Source organism: Gastrolobium bilobum, unplaced genomic scaffold (genome assembly GCF_033153095.1).
Source record: "Gastrolobium bilobum isolate Gb01-03AN ecotype WA unplaced genomic scaffold, APGP_CSIRO_Gbil_v1 utg8280, whole genome shotgun sequence".
NCBI classification, from domain to species: domain Eukaryota; kingdom Viridiplantae; phylum Streptophyta; class Magnoliopsida; order Fabales; family Fabaceae; genus Gastrolobium; species Gastrolobium bilobum.
The window spans coordinates 317,577-340,152 of NW_026897959.1; the positions used below are offsets into that span (position 1 = coordinate 317,577).

Sequence of the window (22,576 nt, forward strand, 5' to 3'; positions counted from 1 at the left end):
TAACTTTTCGAGATCTACGCAATGACACCTCATTTGGTATGTTTTATCTCTCACAAATACAGTTTGAATTTACAATAATGGTACTATAAGAGCGTTTAAACTCAGAAACCTCTGAGTTCTTTTCGAACCAACACCAAACGCAATCTTCTTTTGAAAAATCTTGAAATTGTAAAAAAAGTACAAAAAACAAACATCTATTGAATAGAGATAGGAGCTCGCAAACATACTGAGAGAGTGTGTGTGTGTGTTCTTTGTCTTTGTTGAGAACAACAATGGAAATGGAAGAGAGCGGAACCGGAATGTAGTTTTTAAAAAAGGTTTTTAAAAAAATAATATAATATAAGGGGAAATGTGTGTTATTTTAAATGACACAACTTGTGTCATTTCACTCTCACAAATACACCTTTAAAACTTTTCCCACCCACTCTTTCTCTCGAGATCTATTTCTTTTTCTCACTTAAAATGACACAACTTTGTGTTCTTTAAAATGATACACACTTTTTTCTATAACATAATGTGGTCTCGATCCGGTAGTCCCTTTTTAATAGAAAAATTAATAGGTGATTTTTTTTGGCTCAAAAATTTCACATAATTTTTCGATATTTACACACTAAATTTTTTTTGGAGAATTATTTGTTAATGTTAAGAAGTAAAAATTTAAATAATATCATTCAAAAAGATAAAATATGCCAAAAGGGCATCCAATTGCAGGCTTTTTATGGGACTCCTAGATTCTTCTGATGGACTTTATGCTTTGAAACATGTTTTGATAAGAGAGTTTGAGATACTATATATATTTATAATAATGCATTCTTTGGCGTCTATAATAGTATAATTCCTCTTATCAAAGGATGTTTCACAGCATAAGAACATATTTTTGGTGCAATACATCAAAAAAATTGCATTTTTTAATGCAACTTGAAGAACATTATATTTTCACCAATCTCTCACACACTTTTATACTGTGCGACTTTTATAGTAGTATCATTTGGTAAATTAAATATTTTTAACTACTGTAAAAATTGTGCCATGATGTCATCACCATGTTGATTGTCCAAGTTCTGTTCTCCAGATTAAGATTGGTGCTCCTTGCCGTAGCGAGCGATTGGCAAAGTATAATGAGGTAACTAGAATCATGGGTTAAGTAACTCCTCCTTTTCTATTCAAGGTTTTAGTCAGCTTATGACATCAAATAAAATGCTACTTGTTATCAAATGCTAGACCCAAATAAATGCTACTTGTCAGCAAATTGATAGAAGAAAAAACAAGAAATTGGGTATACTTATGCAGGGTTAAAATAAATTGCTTATATAATACAAAAATAAATAAATTGCTCATAGTCAAAATTTTCTATTTACTACTTGGTTTCAAACTATGAATTTAGATTTTTAGATAAAACATCTTTATCTTTGAAAAGTAGTTGTTTATAGAGTGCTTAAAATTAAATTGCTGAATACTATGTGCATGGTTAGCATGATAATGGAGTGATCTAATACACATTTTCCTTCAGGAATGTGTTCAATTTCTTTTCAGCTTCTTCGGATTAAAGAGGAACTTGGAAGTGTGTGATACGCTGGTCAAGCTTTCAGATCCCCTTAGTGTGATCTCTAAAACTTATTCCGGAAATATTTCTGCATCAGAATTGATTTGATTAAGAAAACAAATTGGAATAAGGAAAATTCTGAGTTTTGATATAGTTGCTAGCTTTCTGGGGTTTTCAAAAGATCTACTTGATGATTTATCCTTATAGTGTTTGTTTTGAACTGAAATAATTACCCGGTGAATAACTAACTGATGCCTGAAGCCACTTTTATAATGTGAGGAAGAACTTTGATGTAACTTACTGCAGCGACAAAGCTGTGTAGACGTATTCAAAAAATATCTACTTGACGAGTTAGTTCTGCTTACGGGAATAAGAATGTGAAATGGACAGAGGTTACGTTGTTGTTTATAGTTCACTATTTGTACTTGTTGGTGGTGGCTGGTGGTGGCTTCCAAGGAGAGCTTACTTGTAAGGTGAGTCCACATGATTTGTACCTTATCATATGGACATGATTTAAAATCAGGAAATTGATTCTGATATGCCATTTTTCATTTTTAGTAGACTTCCCATTAAAGTTTATGGTTTTCTCAATAATAAATCAAATGATATCATTAATGTTCATAAACTAATTTATGATCTTCAGTTACATATAGTTGCGTTGAGAGTCTTGAACAATGATATTTTGTTGTTTGGATATTTGTAAAAAGTATAGAATTCAAAAAAGAATTCAAGTATCGTTAGTTATCTGGGAACGAGAAATTCAATTTCTTTCGTTTATTCTTTTTTTATTTTCTTGAATGTGAATTTAACTGCTTTTTCAATGAAAATTATATTTTCTAAAATGCAAACTATAGTAAGAATGGTAAGAACACGTTTATATGAGTAAAAATGAATATTAAAAGTCTAGAATTCTGATTTCAATGACTTTCCCTTAAAAAATGCATGTCTGCGTTTTAACTGTTGTAGCACCTATCTTGATGGAATCTGACTTTTGTAGAACTTCACTAAACTTTCCCAAATTCAGTTCTAAAATGATTCAAATTAATCCCTTAATCTTGAATCATTTTATTGATGACTTGTAATCAAATTCTTTCCTAGCTTATTCCTAATCTTGAAATCTTGAATTAATGAAATGCATAAACTCAAATTTCCCAATACAAGTTCATGCAATAATCTTTAAGCCCGTTCCCATGGAACTCAAATCAAGGAATTTTTCACTAATCAAACATCAAGAACATGCATAGCAATTAGAATCAGAAATAGGTACTTGTCATTTTCATCAGAATTCTAAATAACGGATTTAGCAATGCATGTTGAAGATTAAAGCTAAAATGAAATATGAAATAACAGTAAACATGGTTTTCATTCACAAAGAAAAGAAATAGTAAAGAGTTGAAGATATAGACCAATATGGTTCTTAACAAATTCATATTGTAAAACTATGAAAAGCTTAAGAACAGAAAAGTAAAACCACGAGTTGCGCTAAAAGTTTGCCTTCTTGAATCCCTTCAAGAGTGGTGTTCTTCCTTGTGCATTGTCTCCAAGAAACTCTAAAAACTAAGCGCTCAAAATATGAAACTGATTACAACGAAACTAAAACTCTATTCAACAAAAAACTCTAACTTTCTAAAATCTCAGTTCCACTCCTTTTATTACAAAACAAAGATCCACTCCTTTTATTATCGGTCAGTGTCTATAAATAGACACTGACACCTTCAGAAATTTATCCAATTTTTCTGCACTGAAACTCTGCTGGAATTTTTCTCCTTCCGATTTTGCATACAGTCTTTCATCCTCCGGTGTATTTAAGCCACAACTTCAAATGCTTGCTGTCCGTCAAATCAAAAGAGGCATCCAATGGTCCTCAAATTGCCATCTCATCTCATCTTTCATTGCCATGTGCCCTTTTCTGTATATAATAAGAAAAATAATTAATAAAAAGTTAAAGTTCCCTTTTTTTACCTCTTTTTACCAACTTGGGCTTACTTCATTAGTTTTGGCCCACTTTTACCTGCACATTAACACCATTCAGCCCAAAAACTATAGGAGAAATAACACTAATTTGAATAAAATTTAAGACTAACAACTTTATCTTCATGTACTGCAATACATCTGAAGTCCTTTATTATGAATGGGTCATCAAGCAGTAGTGGAAATGAACCTGGCATAGCTGCTAATGTGGATATATCTCAATCAATTCAATAGAGCCTAAGACTATCTCTGCATAACCTGCCATAGCTGCCAATGTGGATCTTGCCTCCTTTCAAGCTCATCTTTCAATTTTCGAGCTTACTATTGATTATACATTAAGAAAACTTGAAGGGTTATTCGAATATAATTATGTATTGATCCTTCACCTCCTCTCACGAAAATTTTTCTAGCTCTGCTATTTGCTTGATCTATTTGTAAGATGGAAGATTATTGTCTACCTTAAGACATATTAAAATGCAAACAGCTCCATATTTCTCAAAGCTAATTTGTGACTTTGATCCAGGCCAAGATCAAAAACAGGGAACTAATTAACAAGGGGAAGGATCCGTTTACAAACTTTTTTGAATTTTTTTTACAAATTACACTATGTTCTCCCGGGAGAACATAATGTAGTTTGTAAGAGTTTGTAAACAAAAAAGTTTGTAAATATAACCTGCCCCAATTAATAATATTCTGGCAGGAGTATATAAATAAGTTAACTCCAGCTGAACAAGTACATATGTGTAAATTGTTTGTATTCGAACATCATAAATATATTTAAACTTCACAAATGACAACTGCAGATATTACAGGGAACTTTATGTGTAAATATTTAACAAATGCACTTTTATAACACCAATCAAACTTGACATTCTACACGAGAGTATTCTGCAATCCTTCTAGTCTTCCTTGGTAATCTCATCTATCTTTTCAACTGGAAGTTTAGTAACATCACTGCGTACTCCAACATCAGAAACCAATCTGCTAAATTACATGCCACAACCAACCAATGAGAGACCACTCAAACTAGTGGTCATAAATGGAATTGGTGATTGGCCACTCTTCTACACCCATGTGCTTAGTCCGATTAAGCCTCCCATAGTTTTAAGTAACTCACACAATTTATAAAAGCACCTCATATCCATCCTTGTATTCTTAATACAAGTTGTGTCAGTAATATAAACTATTCTATGTAAATTGATTTCCCTAATTCTCGCCTTATTATAAAAATCCCATATTACTCTCTTCGTCCTACTTCTCCTTTTTGCAAAATTGGCTAACAACAAAGCACATATACTAATCAATATCATAGTCAATTAATTCAAACACTCCAAATAATTAATGAGTACAACAATGTCATTGCACTCCATTCCATTATTCATTGCCACAATCTAACACGAAAAGGCTAAAATAATATTTAATACTTTCGAAAATTGCAGTCACTGCAAAAAAGATAGCAGCCAAGTATTAGATGAAACTACTTTGATGTCCGAATATTTAAACTTTGTTGCACTTCTCGATGGCAGTTTAAGTCTCTGCAGCTACAAAGAAATTCAAACACAAAAACATATCAAGATGGGATTCCATATACCACAATGTATATGTTGAATTTAAAAAAATATATTTAATTTTACTCTATGTACCACACTAACATGAATAATGAGCATGGTTGTCTTCACACAAAGAAATACATTTAGAGTAAATACATTTTTCGGTCCTCAGCAAATTTTACGATGCCCGCTTTAGTCCCTAGCAAATAAAAAGGCTATTCGTGGTCCCTAAGTGTTGGGATATTCAAGTGTGATGAGTCCCACATTAGTTGGTAATGGGCTAAGTGAAGAGTATATAAGTGGAAGGACCCATGAACTCAATACCTTAAGGTTTTGGGTTAAGACATGGTGTCGGACCCACTTGGTATATTTGTTCCACTTAGCTCATTGGTGGTGGCCCCCCGCCACGGGCTTCCCCTGGACCCACCTGACAGTGGTATCAGAGCCGGGTTGTGCTCGAGTTAGCCTGTGATTGGCTAGGAGGCGGGTTGAGTACTTTGCGCTTGGGGTACTCGGTTGAGGGGGAGCATATCAATGTTGGGTTTCACACTTGAGGGGAAGATTGTTGGGATATTCAAGTGTGATGAGTCCCACATTGGTTGGTAATGGGCTAAGTGAAGAGTATATAAGTGGAAGGAACCATGAACTCAATGCCTTAAGGTTTTGGGTTAAGACATGGTGTCAGACCCACTTGGTGTACTTGGAGTGACTTGGCTCATTGGTGGTGGTGTACTTGGAGTGACTTGGCTCATTGGTGGTGGTCCCCCGCCACGGGCTTCCCCTGGACCCACGTGACAGTGGTATCAGAGCCGGGTTGTGCTCGAGCTAGCCTGTGATTGGCTAGGAGGCGGGTTGAGTACTTTGCGCTTGGGGTACTCGGTTGAGGGGAGCATATCAATGTTGGATTTCACACTTGAGGGAGAGATTATTGGGATATTCAAGTGTGATGAGTCCACATTGGTTGGTAACGGGCTAAGTGAAGAGTATATAAGTGGAAGAACCCATGAACTCAATGCCTTAAGGTTTTGGGTTAAGACATGGTGTCGGACCCACTTGGTGTACTTGGAGTGACTTGGCTCATTGGTGGTGGTCCCCCGCCACAGGCATTTCCTGGACCCGCTTGACACTAAGAAATTCAAAGTGAACTCAGTTTAGTCCTTTTGAGAGACTAATGTGGGTCTTTTTTGAATTTGTGAGGGACCACAATTTCAACTAAATGAGTCCATTTTGAATTTTTTTAGGACCACAAATAGCTTTTTATTTGCTAGGGACTAAAATGGGTATCGTGAAATTTGCTGAGGACCAAAAAGGATATTTACTCATACATTTACTCTATCTAGAAGTGCTTTGTCCTCTTCATTGGTCCAAGTGTGCTTTGTGATATTTAGCTAAGGAATTAATTATGCTTTGGTAAAAGTTTCTGCCCGACTCAAGAAGTTGAATAACTCGTTCAACATCATATTTTATTTTGCAATAATAACTTTTGCTTTAGTAAAGGTGAGACAAAAAAAATATTGTAAAATTTAACATACAAAAATTTAGAAACTTATCAGTGAAGAAATATGGCTAATGTTAATATATCAAATTCTAATAAAAGGGGAACATGTTGAAACACATGACCAAAGGAACAAAGATGTAGGGTTGGCAAAACTGGTCAACCCGACCCGACTCGCATTCAATCTGAAAAAAATGAGCCGGGTTAGGGTTGGCTCGAAAAAAAAACAAGCCAAAAAACCCACCCAACCTGACCCCAGTCGGGTTAGAGTTGGCTCGCAGGTTGGCTTGAAAAAATAGCTCGCGTGTTGGATCGGGGGTTGACTCGAAAATTGCTCGCGGGTTGGCTCGTTTTCAGCTTATTTAAATGACCCTGTAGTATTAATGCACCAACTATGTGGCTTCCCTAAGCTTAAACAAAGGGTTACAAAATGAGAAATAAAAGCAAAATATTTTAGTTTCAAATTTTCTTTACAATAAATTTGCATCAACATCAAGAAACAATCAGAACTACTTGCTACAAAGTGGGTAAGATATTTGAACCAAACAGAGGTAGCACAGCCTAACAATATAAAAATGGTAGGGATGTGAGAAGATTAGAGACTTGGGTTTAGAGAAGGAAGAAAAATGATGACAGCATGTGTGAGTTTTGTCCATTTTTGTATATTATATTTTGTATCTTTTTATTAAAAAAAAACTCAACTCGCGAGCTGGTTCGTTTGACCCGCGGGTTGGCTCATTTTTTCACGAGCTGGCTCGGGTCAGGTTGGCTCGGGTTGGCAGCTCATTTTACCAACCCAACCCGGCTCATTTTTGACGAGTTACGAGCCAACCCGACGAGTTGGCTTGTTTTTTCCACCCCTACAAAGATGAATGTTGCCAGATAAATTGAAAGAAAGAAAGAAAGAAAATAACTTATCTTCTATACTTCTTTCCGTATTCAAAGCTAAATTTACATACTGTGCCTTCCACTTTCGTTACGAAACGAGTCTATGAAAATGTTAACATGATGTCGAAAGCGCATAGAAAATTGGTTAAACAGAAAGTTAGGATTTCACAAAAGAGTAATACTCTGGATTCTCAATTGTAATTATCAAATAACAAAATTCAACTCCTAGAATAAGGGTCATAAGTGTAAGAATCTGCACCGTTAATTAAGGATTTAATTAAATAATTATGAGATAATTCCATAATTGACCCTAATAATTATGAGAAGACTTAAATAATTATGCTAAGTGAGTATTAATGTTGAAAGTCGTTTTTCTGACGAAAAGTGCAAATACCGGTTCTGCTCCTCGGAATAAATGCATACCAATGAAATGTCCCGAAAAATTATAATAAGTGCATGAATATTCCTAGAATAATATATAGGACTGTGATTTCAAGTTTGAAGTCAAAATAATGAGAACTGATGCCAGAACTGATACTGGCTAAGTAAAAGCACGTAACTGAAAAGTATTGCGAAAAATAAAATAAAAATATGACAAATCTTAGAAAAATGGCTAGGTTCAGAATCCTAAGTTTGGGTTTAAAATACTAAGCGTATCTATTAGTACTAATACAGTGTGCTTAAAACTTAAATAACTATAAATGCTAAGTGGCACATGATCCTATGTCACTTGTGAGCTCCTTCTACGTGAGAATTCTGGACTCTTGGCTGCTGAGTCTCTTCTTCACCATTTCTTAACCTCCTTCTCCATAGAAACTCCAAAGTGATCACCTTTGATCATTGTTTCTTCATAAAACACCATATCTTGGGGTGTGTTAGCATTTGGTGGCTTAAAGGTGTGTCTTTTCTGAGTTCTAGCCTCTGTGTTGGTGAGGTGTGGGGGTTAAGTTAGTGAGTTAGGTTGTGGGAGCCTTGGTATTGTCGTTTTGAGCTTTAAGGTGTGACCTCTGAAGAGAAAGGACTATTGTGGTGTGCCAGTTTCGTGCACCTTCAAAGTCAGAACCTTTGGAGCTGATTGGTGAGCTCCAAGAGCATTCCCTTTCTGTTTTGAAGCCTTGGGTAAGTTGTTGAACCTTGATCATGAGTTTTTGTTGTTTAAAAGTTGAGTCTTGGCATGTTAATGAGTTAAATAAAAAACCAACCTGGACATGAACCTAAAAGGGTATAAAAATGCATGCTTGGACGTTCTAATGGGTTAAAAGTTGAACATTTGGAGTGATATCTCGTGAAATACAGAAACTGCATTCTGTCGCAAAATATCCGGATATGGTATCCGGATATTGATATCTGGATATGGATATCCAGATATGGACCCGACATATATCCGTATATCCTGGGAATTTCGAGACAGTAACTGTACTGTTCATACAGAATGGCATTTTGGGTTTGTGGACCCATGATTGGTTAATGTGGACTTCAGTACTAATTAATATAAGTCAGAATCTAAGTGATTAAGGGCTTAAGGCTTTGTTAGAAGCCTAAAGACATGAAACGTAAAAGGGAAGCGTTGTCTTTATGTCATATGCTTTTAGAATATGATTGTTGATATGATTGTTGGTCCAAACAGATTGTGATTGTGCTGTTTGTGGACTTTGAGCAGGTGTGGACCTTGGATTGGATTGATTGCTTAGAGGTAAGCTTTCGTGTCCTCGGTTTAGCCATTGCTTGGTTCCACCATACCTCATGGAGGGATGGTTTATATGTATGATGTGTTTTCCTTCTTTGATGATTTAAATGCTTTTGAGCTGTTAAGTGCAAGTGCCTTATAATATGTATGTGTTGTTCCACTTAGACGGTAAGCCTGAGTATGTGGCGTCATATAATACGGTGATCCTGTGGGTGGGTGCAAGTGGCCTCTTGCACTAATGTAGGTAATAGACGTATATAAATCCTGCATTTCTCTGGCCAGTAGAATAGTATTGACACACATGACATGATTATCTGCTGCATTTCACTGATTTTGGGACTGATATTGTATATTTCTTTTAGAACTTATGTCGCACATGTAAGTGAGCTTGGGGTGGAGAAATCCTTGAGGACCCCTTTCCTTACTGAGATTTCTGTTTAGAGATCTCACCCCATGTTTGGGGCACATTTTCAGGTTCAGGTAACTCGGGGGGCTGCTGCCTCTGGCGGCAGGAGGCCAGAGCTTAGTTAATTGATATATGCTATATGCTGACATGTCTGGATGTTGATTCTGTTTATCCTTAGTATATTTGTATTTGATTTGAGACGCTGTTGGGCCTTGTTGCCTTATTTGGTGAGCATGAGGATTGTCCACGCCACATTGTGATGACTTTGCTATTTTAGTTTCGAGTTATATAATGTATCAGGATATTGTCCAGAGTACGTGTTGTCGATCCGTGACTTAGATACTCACATATTTATATTATGAAATATTTTGAAAGAGAACTAAGTAATTAACTTCGTTAATATTAATGACATCATAATTGAAAAGAAAAAGTTATTCTGCAATTTTAATTAAGCGTAGCTTAATACGATGACATGATAACAAACCGGGTATACACGGGGTGTTACAATAAGCACCCTTTTATAGACTAATTACAAATTGATTCAAAATTCAAAATCTAAAATTCTAAAAATAATAAAACTTCCTAAAATAAATATAACTGTAATTAACATCTAAAAATAAATAAATAAATAATTCAAAATACATCCCAAATCTTTAATCTCAAATCACCCCAAATATGTTGTTTTCCTTTTCTTCCCAAACAAATCACAATCACATATGCTGCTTTACTGGGACTTGGATTCAATTGTAATTTGTTATATTTCAAATCATTGCCTCTTTTAACAATTGGGTCATACTTATTGGGCCACAACTCTAGTTGTGTACGAGCTTCTTGAATCAATGGTTGAGCCATATACAATGGGCCAACTATAAGTGCATCATAATGTAAGAGTAATTTCCCTCTGTTTTTTGTTTTTGTTTATATGTTCATCATTTTCTTGTCAAGAGTATTTTATAATTCACCAACTGATACATACAGTTTTATAAGACAACAAACTTATTGCTGGTAAGAAAATGACTTGATGGTATAGGACATGCAAAGTATCGAGAGCCAAGGGATTCTACCATGTACAAGATTATAAACCAAGTTTATTGATGCAGGACCATAGTGTCAGACAAAAATACATATAAGCAATGCCACAGATTGCATATCTATTGATATGTACCTATTATTACTAGCATTTCTTGTAAGAAATTTTCATATAATAATTCCACAAAAAGATCGATACATGTATAATAAATAAAACACCACATATCAATTTTGTTCTGAGATGAATTTATGTATCTGATTGGGCCATCTTATCTACTGAGCGAAGAATCTTGATCTTGCGGCTAGAATCTTCCTTTCTATGACCTATTCCAAAATGGCAGCCTTCTGCGATGGGAGCATAACGGCTCCTGGGACTTAATCCCAATATAAATAGGCTAGAGAGGGGACCTAGTCAAATACCCTAAAAAGAGTTTGTGTCCACTGAGTTCACCCATCACGAAAAACCAGGGTCACACTAAAGCCTACACTGCTGACCAACTACGCTCAATACCAACAGATGCCAAAAGTCCAACTCAACGTGATCACAACGGGCTTATCAAAATAATACAATTGGAATGTTCATTAACCCGATTAATTTTAAAACAGAAAACTAATTAATTAATATTGCCCACATAAAGGAAAAATTCTAACATTCTCCCACTTAGGCTATATTAATTAATTTAATATTATTTTAAAATTCATTTTATTTTGAAAACGACTCTATCGGGTTAATAACTAAAAATCATTTTATGTGGCCATGATTTTGAAAAACAATATTCCAATTCCAATACCAGCATCACAACACAATTCAATCCAACATAACCCCATTATAGGAACGTGGCGATCAATATACCGAAAATATCATAGCATATGACCTTCCATATTCACATACAATGAGTATTACATCTTCATGAATCAGGGCCTAGTAGTGTAGTAAGAATTACTGCCAAAATGTGATCAACAATGTAACACACTAATACTTATCGGTCCTCGATGTAATTTCTCAATAACATGAAATTACATTAGTGCAATTTCCAAGCAACATGAAATTACACTCCATAATGCAATTTCTCAACAACATGAAATTGCATTACCACAATTTCTAAACAACATGAAATTGCCTTTTCAATCCGATTTCTTAACAACATGAAATTGAATTAACGCAATTCTCAAACGACATAAAATTGCTTAGTTTGAATAAACCAACATGTCACAATACAACATGAGATCTAAAAAATTTGTGACATCCAATCATTTAAGCTCACAACATGCTTAAAGATTTTATTCATACATATATTTCTCAATCGACAGGAGAAATAACAATAACGATGATCATCAATTATTAAAATTCAAACAGAAAATCATCATCAGTTTGCATGACCAAAAAGGCAAACTGAATATAACTCACATTGATTAAGGGAATCAAAAGAATTTAAAACATTTAAAGAAAGCCTCGAGTACAACTACCACTAATTAAGAGAATCAAAAGAATTTAAAGTACTCATATATAAAAGGAGGCTACTTCAAGGTATTTCTTATAAAATCTTTTTAGATAAAAAGCTTTTATTTCATTCAGTAAATTATCATTTTACTGAAAAATAAAATGTGATCTACATAAAGTACTAAGAATATACATCTACTCCCACTTACTTTCATGTAGATGCACTTGTCAAATATATTTAAATTAATTCAAATGAATTAAAAAAACTCTTTGTTAAGGCAAAACGAATGCATCCAAATAAAATATAGGGCAAAATATAACTTTAATTAAGGCAAGTTATTACAATGAGCATACAAATAAGTGCATACAATAGCTTCAGAGATCTATCCCCTTTAGGAAGACAGATCACCTAGACCAATGCACCCCAATAACTTTATTACAGGAGAGCTTCTAATTAAAACACACAATAACCCCCTTTGGGCAGGAAATTGCATGACATAAACAGAAGTATTCCTCAAATTTACAAAAAATTTACATGACAAATAAGTCAATCCCACTTTAGTGGTAATACCTATAGTAATTCGTAGAAACTCTTACAAATAATGTCCAAAATCATGATCTATTCCATAAGAAGGTGTAACACCTTCACTGATCATGAGTTCAAAAACCTATAACATTCTTAAAAAAGTTTTACACTTAAACAGTTCAAGCGGAAGCATACAACTCAGTAAATAAAAATATTCTACAAATTATACATCTTCAAATATTATAATTTGAAATAGTAAATAACGTAACTATAGCTTGTTGTTGTTGATGGAAAATATAACTGATTGACATACAAAATGCAATAAAATTAAATTTGGGCAACAACAAAATAATTTATATACCATAAACCCCCCTTTGGGCAGGGAATATAATATTTCTATCACATGAAGATTTGAACAACAAGGAGAACTACATACAATTATAAAAATTTATTCCCTTTGGGCAGACAATTTTAAATTATACATATTTCTCCATAATACCACATGTAATTTAAAAATAATTTATCCCCTTTGGGCAGATAAATACTTTTAAATCATGTAATCTAATTAATAATTTCTTCATACAATTTTTCAAATTATTATATGTAACAACCCCCTTTGGGCAGATAATTAACATATAATAATTCAAAATAATATATCAATAATAATGTCCAACAACATAAAACACTTAACAACATGTGTTTTCAACAACATGAAACACTTCGCAACATGTGTTTCCAACAACATGAAACATTTCACAACATGTGTTTCTAATAACATGAAACACTTCACAACATGTGTTTCTAGAAATCATATTACATTGTCAATCCAACAAATTTTGCCATAAAAATTCAACAGTTAACGTTAAAGCAATTACTAACAATGCTTAAGAAGGAGAAAATTATATATAATTGTCTAAAATTTATCCCTTTTGGGCACATAAATTTTATAAATTATATATCTCCACAATTCCAACATAAAGGCATCACAAATAAGAATTATAATTGATGCTACACTCTTTATGTGATCCAAAAATTTCATTAGCTCAATTGTCAAAATACAACCTAACCATCACATATGGGTTCAATTCCCATTTCATGCATTTTTTTTTTATTTCTTTAATTTCCAACAACATATTCCAAATGACACAAGGGTCAAATAATATAAAGGCCCAATTTATAGTCCAATAAACAAAACTAATAACAGCATCAAATCTGAATCAAAATTTAGTTTACGCAATCCCAAATGAGAGAAATTAAAACATATACCAATAATATTCCACAAAAGTGAAATAATCCAAATGTCAAAAATTGCATAGTTCCTATAAAATCCAAAATGATGAATTCATGTTAACTAATTAAATATTGGAACAACAACCGTAGCAGTTTTAGGAATTTCAAAACTTAAATAGTACATGAATAATACTAAGGTCCAAAAAATTCTAAAATGTAGAGACCCAATCAAAAATTTCAATCCATGTTGAAAAGAGAGGCTCAATCCAATGGAAAATAATAATCCACTGATTTCACAAAATCAAGTGTTTCACTAAAAACCCAAATGTGAAACTGTTACTAAAAGTTGTAATGGATTTTAAGAATCACTAAATAGTAATATGCAAATATGAATACCACAATTCACGATAACAATCCAAAATATTTTGGAAATGGAAATCAGTCAAAACAAACTAATAAATCCTGCCAATAACGCCACTGATTTTTTTGAAAACAATAGCAACTAACTTCGTACTAGTTGAAACAGTAAACATAACCAAGAAAATAATTCACGTTAGCATTGAATAAAATAATTCATCAAGATTCTAAAAATACACTATTCTGAAAGTGTATTCCACAAAAAATACACAATCGAAAAATGTCCTCAAAAATTCAAAGTTTATGAATTGTGGGACCTACACATGTAAAACTATTTTATATAAGTGACATAAATAATTCTAGACACATGTGCAGTGAATATAAAATTCAAAATATGATACTTAATTCTCACATACTAATAAGTAATGAATGTTAATACTAACTCATCTGTGGGGTTCAAAAATAAATATAAGTATTTATACTAAGGTGAATAAAGCCATGAAATATTGTTATTCACAACATCAGAATAATTTCAAAATAATAAGTGAAACCAAAAGTTGGGTCCAATTCACACTAAAAATTGCCAAATTCGAAAATGAGATCTAAAATATCAGAACACTAAGCCCATGTAAGTGTGAAAACAATGAAACCAATTCATTAATACAACAACGCAATACCCCAATAAGGCTTGCACATATAGTACCGTATAAACAGTGCCAATTACAAAATCCAAATTAGTCAGCTAATTAATACCACAAAGACAACATTTAAGTTTATTCCAATACGAAATAATTCGAAAACCAAGGGAAAAATAATAGTACTTTAAGCTCACATATACAAAGCATTAGCAAATAGAAAATAATGTGTGAGCAGTATAACTGTGCAAAGACAATAATAATAAAACAGCAATACACTCATTAAAGCGAAATCATAAATTAACACTAATAATGCCACAATTAGACACAATTTTGAGATCTCCAAATTTGTGCAACAGTAAATGCACAAAACTTTAATAATTATTTCCCAAAAAATTGAAACTTTCAAAAAATGAAAAGTTTCACAAAAAGCAAAGACAACTCACACCATAGTGTCAGAAAATTCGTTGAAACTGAAACTTCATGTTTACATAACAATTTTGTTGAAACCAAAATAATTCACCAAACAAGAACACTGAATCCAAATTCAAACCATAAACAGAATCATGACACTAAACAAAATTGAAATAATTTTCCAGTAATTTATATTCTCAAAATTCGGGCACATATATATATTTTTACAAAATTAAATATAGAACAAAAAATAATAATTCCATAAAAATATATAATGCACCAGAAAAATTGCAAACAATATATCAAAATTTCAAAAATATTATAATAAAATTTTGTTTAACTTTGGTGAATTTTTTATTAAGGAAAACACACACAAAATAATTTCATAAAAATATAATGCAACAAAAAATTGCAAAAAATATACTAATTCACATGTATTCCAAGGATCATACTGATTATGTATAACAGATCACAACATGAGTGAGATTTGTATAACAGACCCAAATGGGTCTTATTCTTCTTTTAGCGAGTTGACCCGTTTGTAACTCCTCAAAAAGAGGGTCTAACCCACACAACTTGTGAAGAACACAATTTCTTAACAATCAAGCTCTTAAATAATTACATATTAAATATAGTCACCAATATTTAAACAATGTAACCCTCAATGTGTTTTCAAAATTAGTGCATTCAATATCACTCTCAATTATTAAAATTGGGCAAATAAAAAAATACCTTTACTTAATTGGGAATGCCTTCTCTTTTTTGTACTATTGACCAAAGACTTATTTTCACAGTAGTATTTTCCATCAACAACAACATCAATAATAACCATAATAATCTTTTTCGAAAATATTGTGTGACTGTAATATAGCTATTGTTCGATTTCCCTTTTTTTAATGGATAAGACCGAAATTACAATATATATATATATATATATATATATATATATATATATTATAAAGAGTAAATACGCTTTTTTTGTCCCTGACAATTTTCACGAAGCCCCTTTAGGTCCCTAACAATAAAAAATGCTCATTTTGGTCCTTAATTTTACAAAAATAGTGCCAGGTTTGTCCTTTTGTTAGTTGGCATCCAACGGCCCAACTAGCGGAGCACACGTGGAACGTTAGTTTGCTGAGTCACTATTTAGTGGTCCAGCGTGGAAGTAATACGATGACGTTTTGAACATGCCTTATGTTTTCTTGGAGTTTTGGATAGCTGACCCTAGCATCGAAGGCCCTATTTGGTCCCTAACAAATTTATCGAGGACCTATTCGGTCCTTAACACTAAAAAAATGGACATGAACACAGAAGTTGCAAAGCATATTGCAGTAAACCACCATTGCAGCAATCCAATGGCCCTATTGCAGCAATCCAATGGCCCTATTTGGAATTGTAAATCATGATAAATCAGTTGATAAACCACCAACCACAAGTCTTTCAAATATTAGGGCCATTGGATTTGTAACTCAAATTGCTTGGTTTGAAACCATGACCTTTCAAGATACATGACCACCCCAACAGGTGTTGTGCAACGTTTCCTGTGGTCATATCAGACAGAAACCTGGCAACTTTTCCTATCTGGCCTTGTGGATCAGTGTGATAATTATGCCTTTTATGGTGCAAACTCTGAATGCAATGTTAATAACTCTCCACAATGTGAAGGCCTCACAGGTTACACACCCAAATCTCCAGAAAAATGGAATTCATTAGATAGGATTGATGGGTGTGTTCGGAAGGTAAATTTGGATTGTGATAATAGAGATGGATTTCTTAAGTATACAGTAATGAAGTTGCCAGACACATCTTCCTCCTGGTTTGATAAGAACATGACTCTTCAGGAATGTGAGATACAATGCTTAAAAAACTGTAGTTGTATAGCCTATTCAAATTTAGATATTAGATATGGTGGACGTGGTTGCATGATTTGGTTTAATAACATCATGGACATGAGGAAAGAAAACTCTGAAGGGCAAGAGATTCACATAAGAGTGGCTGCTTCAGAATTAGGTACTACTTACCTCCTATCTTAGCTCCCTTTCTATTTATTTATTTTAGTAGTCACGGAACCAGAAATATAAAGATTTCAGCTTTAGGTAATATTCTATTTTACCCTCAGAAGCTGCAAATAATGATAGAAACTTGTAGACAGTCATAAGAATGCATATTAGAAATATATGAAGGTAGAAAACAAAACATGAAAGAATGATAAGAAATTTGATGGTCATTGTTACCAATTTTTTTACCTCTCTACTGATAAACTACTTGAAGTTGCTTGTGTGTGACTTATTGTTCTCTTAATATTTCAGATAGTTCAAAGAATAACTTAAACAAGAAAAAGCTAGCAGGGATTCTGGGAGTTGGGACACTCATCTTGGGCATCACAATAGCTGGATATGTCATGTATCTGAAGAGGAAGAAACTTAGGAAGTCATGTGAATTTTCAGATATCTTGTTTTAGTTATTTTATTTCTTTATCATGATTCAATTAACAATTATAAGACATTAAGCTGCGAGTCCTCTCTTTTTTTAGTGTTTATTTTGAATTCCCTAACAAGTATTCTGTTACGTGTAATATATCTTTTAAAATATACCATCAATCATACAACATCTACTATTTCAGGTAAGAACACAATAAAAAAACAAGGAGGATGATATTGAGAAATATGAGAAGGAAAACATTGACTTGCCAACGTTTGATTAGAACTGCATGATTTGAAACCATGACCTTTCAAGATTTACAATTCAAGAGACATACTTGGAGTTGTGCAAGAATGCAATAAAGCTTAGAAAAAAAGAAATGAAAGTAAAAAACCACTATCAAAGACACCCCAGCAACCGTCAAATCCAATACACCGTACATGATTAACCCCAACACCTAACTTATACTAACAACTAATATTTGAAAGACTTGTGGTTGGTGGTTTACCAACTGATTTATCATGATTTAAGTTTTCAAATAGGGCTATTGGATTGCTGCAATGGTGGTTTGAAAGGTTTGCAATGGTGGTTTGCTGCAATATGCCTTGCAACTTCTATGTTCATGTCCATTTTTTTAGTGTTAAGGACCGAATAGGGCCTCGATAAATTTGTTAAAGACCAAATAGGGCCTTCGATGCTAGGGTCAGTTGTCCAAAACTCCAAGAAGACATAAGGCATGTTCAAAACGTCGTCGTATTACTTCCATGCTGGACTACTTAATAGTGACTCAGCAAACTAACGTTCCACGTGTGCTCCGTTAGTTGGGTCGTTGGATGCCAACTAACAGAAGGACAAACGTGGCATTATTTTTGTAAAATTAAGGACCAAAAAGGGCTTCGTGAAAATTGTCAAGGACGAAAAAGGGTATTTACTCTATTATAAAAGTGCGTGACCAACATATATATGAACCGTGGAATTGACATAGCGTAACCAATATACTTTTTTTTTTGGTCAAGACATCAAGAAACCTAAAACACAAATCCCCAAAACCCAGAATACCAGGTCAAATAATATAATAACACATTCCCATTAAAAATCAATTAAAACAAAACAAGACAGTATGAAAATAAGTTAGACTTTAACAAATTTATACCAAGGCAATGCTGCTCTCGCCACCGGGTGACTTTCGTACGCCACCTATATATATATATATATATATATATATATATATATATATATATATATATATATATAAACACTGGGTTATGTTTATCTTCTTTTATATGAGATAAACAATTTTTCTACACACACAAAAGGGTTGGGTCTCCTCTTATAACAAATTTCATAAACAATGGGTTACCTGTGGGTCCCACTTATAATTTTATTTCTACCACATGAGATAAATTTTTTCCTACAACATAAGAAAAGTATTTCCCATAAACAATGCAGCACTTGAAACAATTCATGGCAATCGAGGCAAAAGATTTATAGTACAAAAGGTATTCATGACCGATTAAGATGGAACAGAGACAATTAATTCAGAATTTTGTCTTAAAATCAAAATGAATTGTGGGTCTTACAATCATACAAACCTGGCTCTGATACCAAATGTAAGAAATTTTCATATAATAATTCCACATAAAGATCAATACATGTATGATAAATAAAACATCACTTATCAATTTTGTTTTGAGAGGAATTTGTGTATCTGATTATGCCATCTTATCTACTGAGCGAAGAATCTTAATCTCGCGGCTAGAATCTTGATCTCGCGGCTAGAATCTTCCTCTCTGTGACCTATTCCAAAATGGCAGCCTTCTGCAATGGGAGCATGACGGCTCATGAGACTTAATCCCAATATAATTAGGGTAGAGAGAAGACCTAGCCAAATACTCTAAAAAGAGTTTGTGTCCACTGGGTCCACCCATCATGGAAAATCAGGGTCACACTAAAGCCTACATTGCTGCCCAACTAGGCCCAATACCAACAAAAGCCAAAAGTCCAACTCAACATGATCACAACGGGCTTATCAAAATAATACAATTAGACTATTCATTTACCCGATTAATTTTAAAAAAAGAAAACTAATTAATTAATATTGCCCATAAAGGAAAAATTCTAACATTTCTACCATAACCATATAAGTATCTATACCTATAATATATGTTACAAAATTAATGTTTCTAATTTATAGGTTGAATCTACATGTACCCCATCTTCTTAGGTCTTCTTTAAATAATGATACATAACTTGGAACGTTCGGGTCAACCTAGAAACCAATAAATATTTACATAACATCTAATTCAAGACAATCAACACATGATGACAGATATTCATCCGAAGGGTTTATAAACTGATTTCATTTTCATTTCCTAGTCGATGTGGAACATAAAGCTTCCCATGGTCATAGAAACCACCATGCTAATCATAAGTAATCAAAATTGCCATCTCCTTCCACTGCGGACTCTTCCTTAAAATTTCATAAACCTCCTTCGCAAACCTCTTCCCCACCACCACATCATATGAAGGTGGTCGTCGTTCGTCAGAGAAACCATAATATCTAAGTAATGTTGCTCCACCGCTACATAATTCGGAAGCTTCCCTTTCTTAGCGTGCCTCTTGAACTTTAAACCATAGTTGTGGAACTTCATAGAGTTCTTTACTTTCGTCAAGCTCTTGAAGAACAACATTGCAGGTATCAACTGATAGTAGATCTCGAATGTGAGGCCTTCACCATTGAGAGTGTCAAATATTGTTATCTGAGGGAAGTCATGGATGAGGTCCTTGTGAAGTTGCGCGAGCTGAGTGAAAATCAGTGAATAATTAGAAAGCCTATTTTGATTTTGTTTGTAAAAATTGATATATTTACTTGGGTGATTTGTTTAATTTAAAATGAATGCCATCCAAAGTATTCAAGTTTCATGTAAAAATTGATATACTTTACTTGGGTGCTTTGAAGAGAGGTTGTGAGGGTGAGTAAGCATGAAAGAGTTTCTAGAGAGAGTAGAGACAAGAAGAATGCAAAGGGAGCATGAAAGGGAGAGAATGCGTATATGTGACAGGAAGAGGAGACAATCAATGACTCTCAAGAACAAAGAGAAAGATAGCTTGCAAGACGGCGTTGAAATTACTAACTTTGAAGACAAAGAGCTGCAAATTTTCATGTTCCATTCATTCATATTCCTTAACCTCAAGCTGAAGCAAGTACAAGTAATGAGTTTCAAGGGGTCACTTCTTCTACCTCGCTAGACTCTCTCATGGTATTGGTTTCCCTCTTCCTGACCTTAACCAATGACAAGAAACATTAAATTTGGGACTTGAGGTTGTTGATGGTGAGTTCTTGTTATGTTCACAATCAATGGAGGTTGTGTTACATTATTATTATATTATCTTAATGTTGAAATGTGTACCGTTGGGATCTATAAGCCCACTATGTTCCCTTTAGGGATGGAGTCACTGTATGGGTTATACCTCTAGCACAGGTAAAGACTAAGCTAGGAGGCACTATCCCAAGTATGAATGCTAACAGATGATAATGGGGGGGGTATGTGTGTATGTGACTCAAGGATTGTGGACAGAATAACGATACATAAGATGCCTCTCCCAGTGTGTGGGGAGAGGTATTTATAGGGAAATCAGGTGCCTGCCTGGCGTGGGTTGGTGAGAGAGGGTCAATCCTCCTTGGGATCAGCTGAGGGTGGCTGATACTGCTATGATAGTAGTGATGCAACTCCTGCTACGGCGGTGTCAGTGTATGACGATGATGAGTTCTATTTATAGTGTCTGGGGCGGTCTCCCAGGGGATTGGAATCCTAAGGTGAGACATTTTGGTGTCTCACCTAGGGGGTGCAGCTGCCTTGGGGGCAGGATGCATGGGGTGTTGGTAGGATTGACGTGGAAAGGGGAAGAAGGCTTAGGCTCAAGTCTTTGGGCCGTATGGGGTTGAGCCATCCGGAACAAAATGCAACCTATAGGATCATCAGTTCCCTAGGAAACTCTACCTTATAGTAAACCAAGCAATTCACCAGGAAGGTTGCGTCTAAATCATATTAAAAGTCTTGCAAGAAACTTGACACGTTCAATGGTTGACCTTGCTGGTACTCACCAGGTTGCAGCAGAGTTGATTACAAAGGAAGATGTATCAGTTGGTGATTGTGGTGAGTTAATTATTTGGTTAAACTAAGAGAATATAATTCTTAGTTGACAACATATTCTTATTGAATAGATGTTAGTTTGACATGGTAAAGTTTTTTGCTGATAAAAAGAGAAAAAAATGGCTTAGACTCTATTATCATTGTATCACTTTTATTTGTTAGACATAATATTCATAACTTAATATTGTTATATATTATTTTAAAATTCGATTGAACTCGGTTGAACCACTGACCTAGTGACTCAGTACCTTGACCGAGTCGATCACCTGTCCGAGTTTTAAAACACTGTCTGAGGATTTTGTTTCTGTTAGTCATAGTCGAAGCATTTGATCAATATAAGTTGCTTTTTGGGGATTATCCCTCTTCAACTACCCAAAAGTTATTATGGAAAAAAAACCAAGAGACCGGTTATGGTAATAGAACTCAAATAAAACAATTATAATTAAGAACCTACTAACCAAATCATAAAAAATAAATAATAGAAGAACACCACAAAAAAGATATAAGAAATGGATATTGCTAAGAAAAAGAAAACGAAAATTGAACATGCTCATGCGAATCATGAACTAAGCTATAATAGCATCGAGAAAGCAAAAAGACTGACAATAGTGACAAAATCAAAATGAAGAAAATGATTAAATAAGGCTAACAACATGCTAACTGGAAAAAAAAATTAAAAGTAAAAAGTAAATTTGTAATAGATGCTAAATAAAATTCAGAAATACCAGACAAAATAATTAAATTGAGACAAAGAAATGAGAAAGATAACATCCATTGTAATTTAAAATTTTAATAAAATTATTATAACAATAGAATGACAAACAACCCT

General features: G+C 33.8%; 1 protein-coding gene across 1 annotated transcript; it reads left to right on the forward strand.

The window, feature by feature from the left end:
• The first annotated feature begins 16,680 nt into the window (after positions 1 to 16,680).
• On the forward strand, positions 16,681 to 17,633 carry LOC133311757 (G-type lectin S-receptor-like serine/threonine-protein kinase At4g27290). Its single transcript, XM_061512848.1, has 2 exons — positions 16,681 to 17,182; positions 17,482 to 17,633. The coding sequence occupies exons 1-2, from the start codon at positions 16,681 to 16,683 to the stop codon at positions 17,631 to 17,633; spliced, it is 654 nt and encodes a 217-aa protein (XP_061368832.1).
• The last annotated feature ends 4,943 nt before the right edge of the window (positions 17,634 to 22,576 follow it).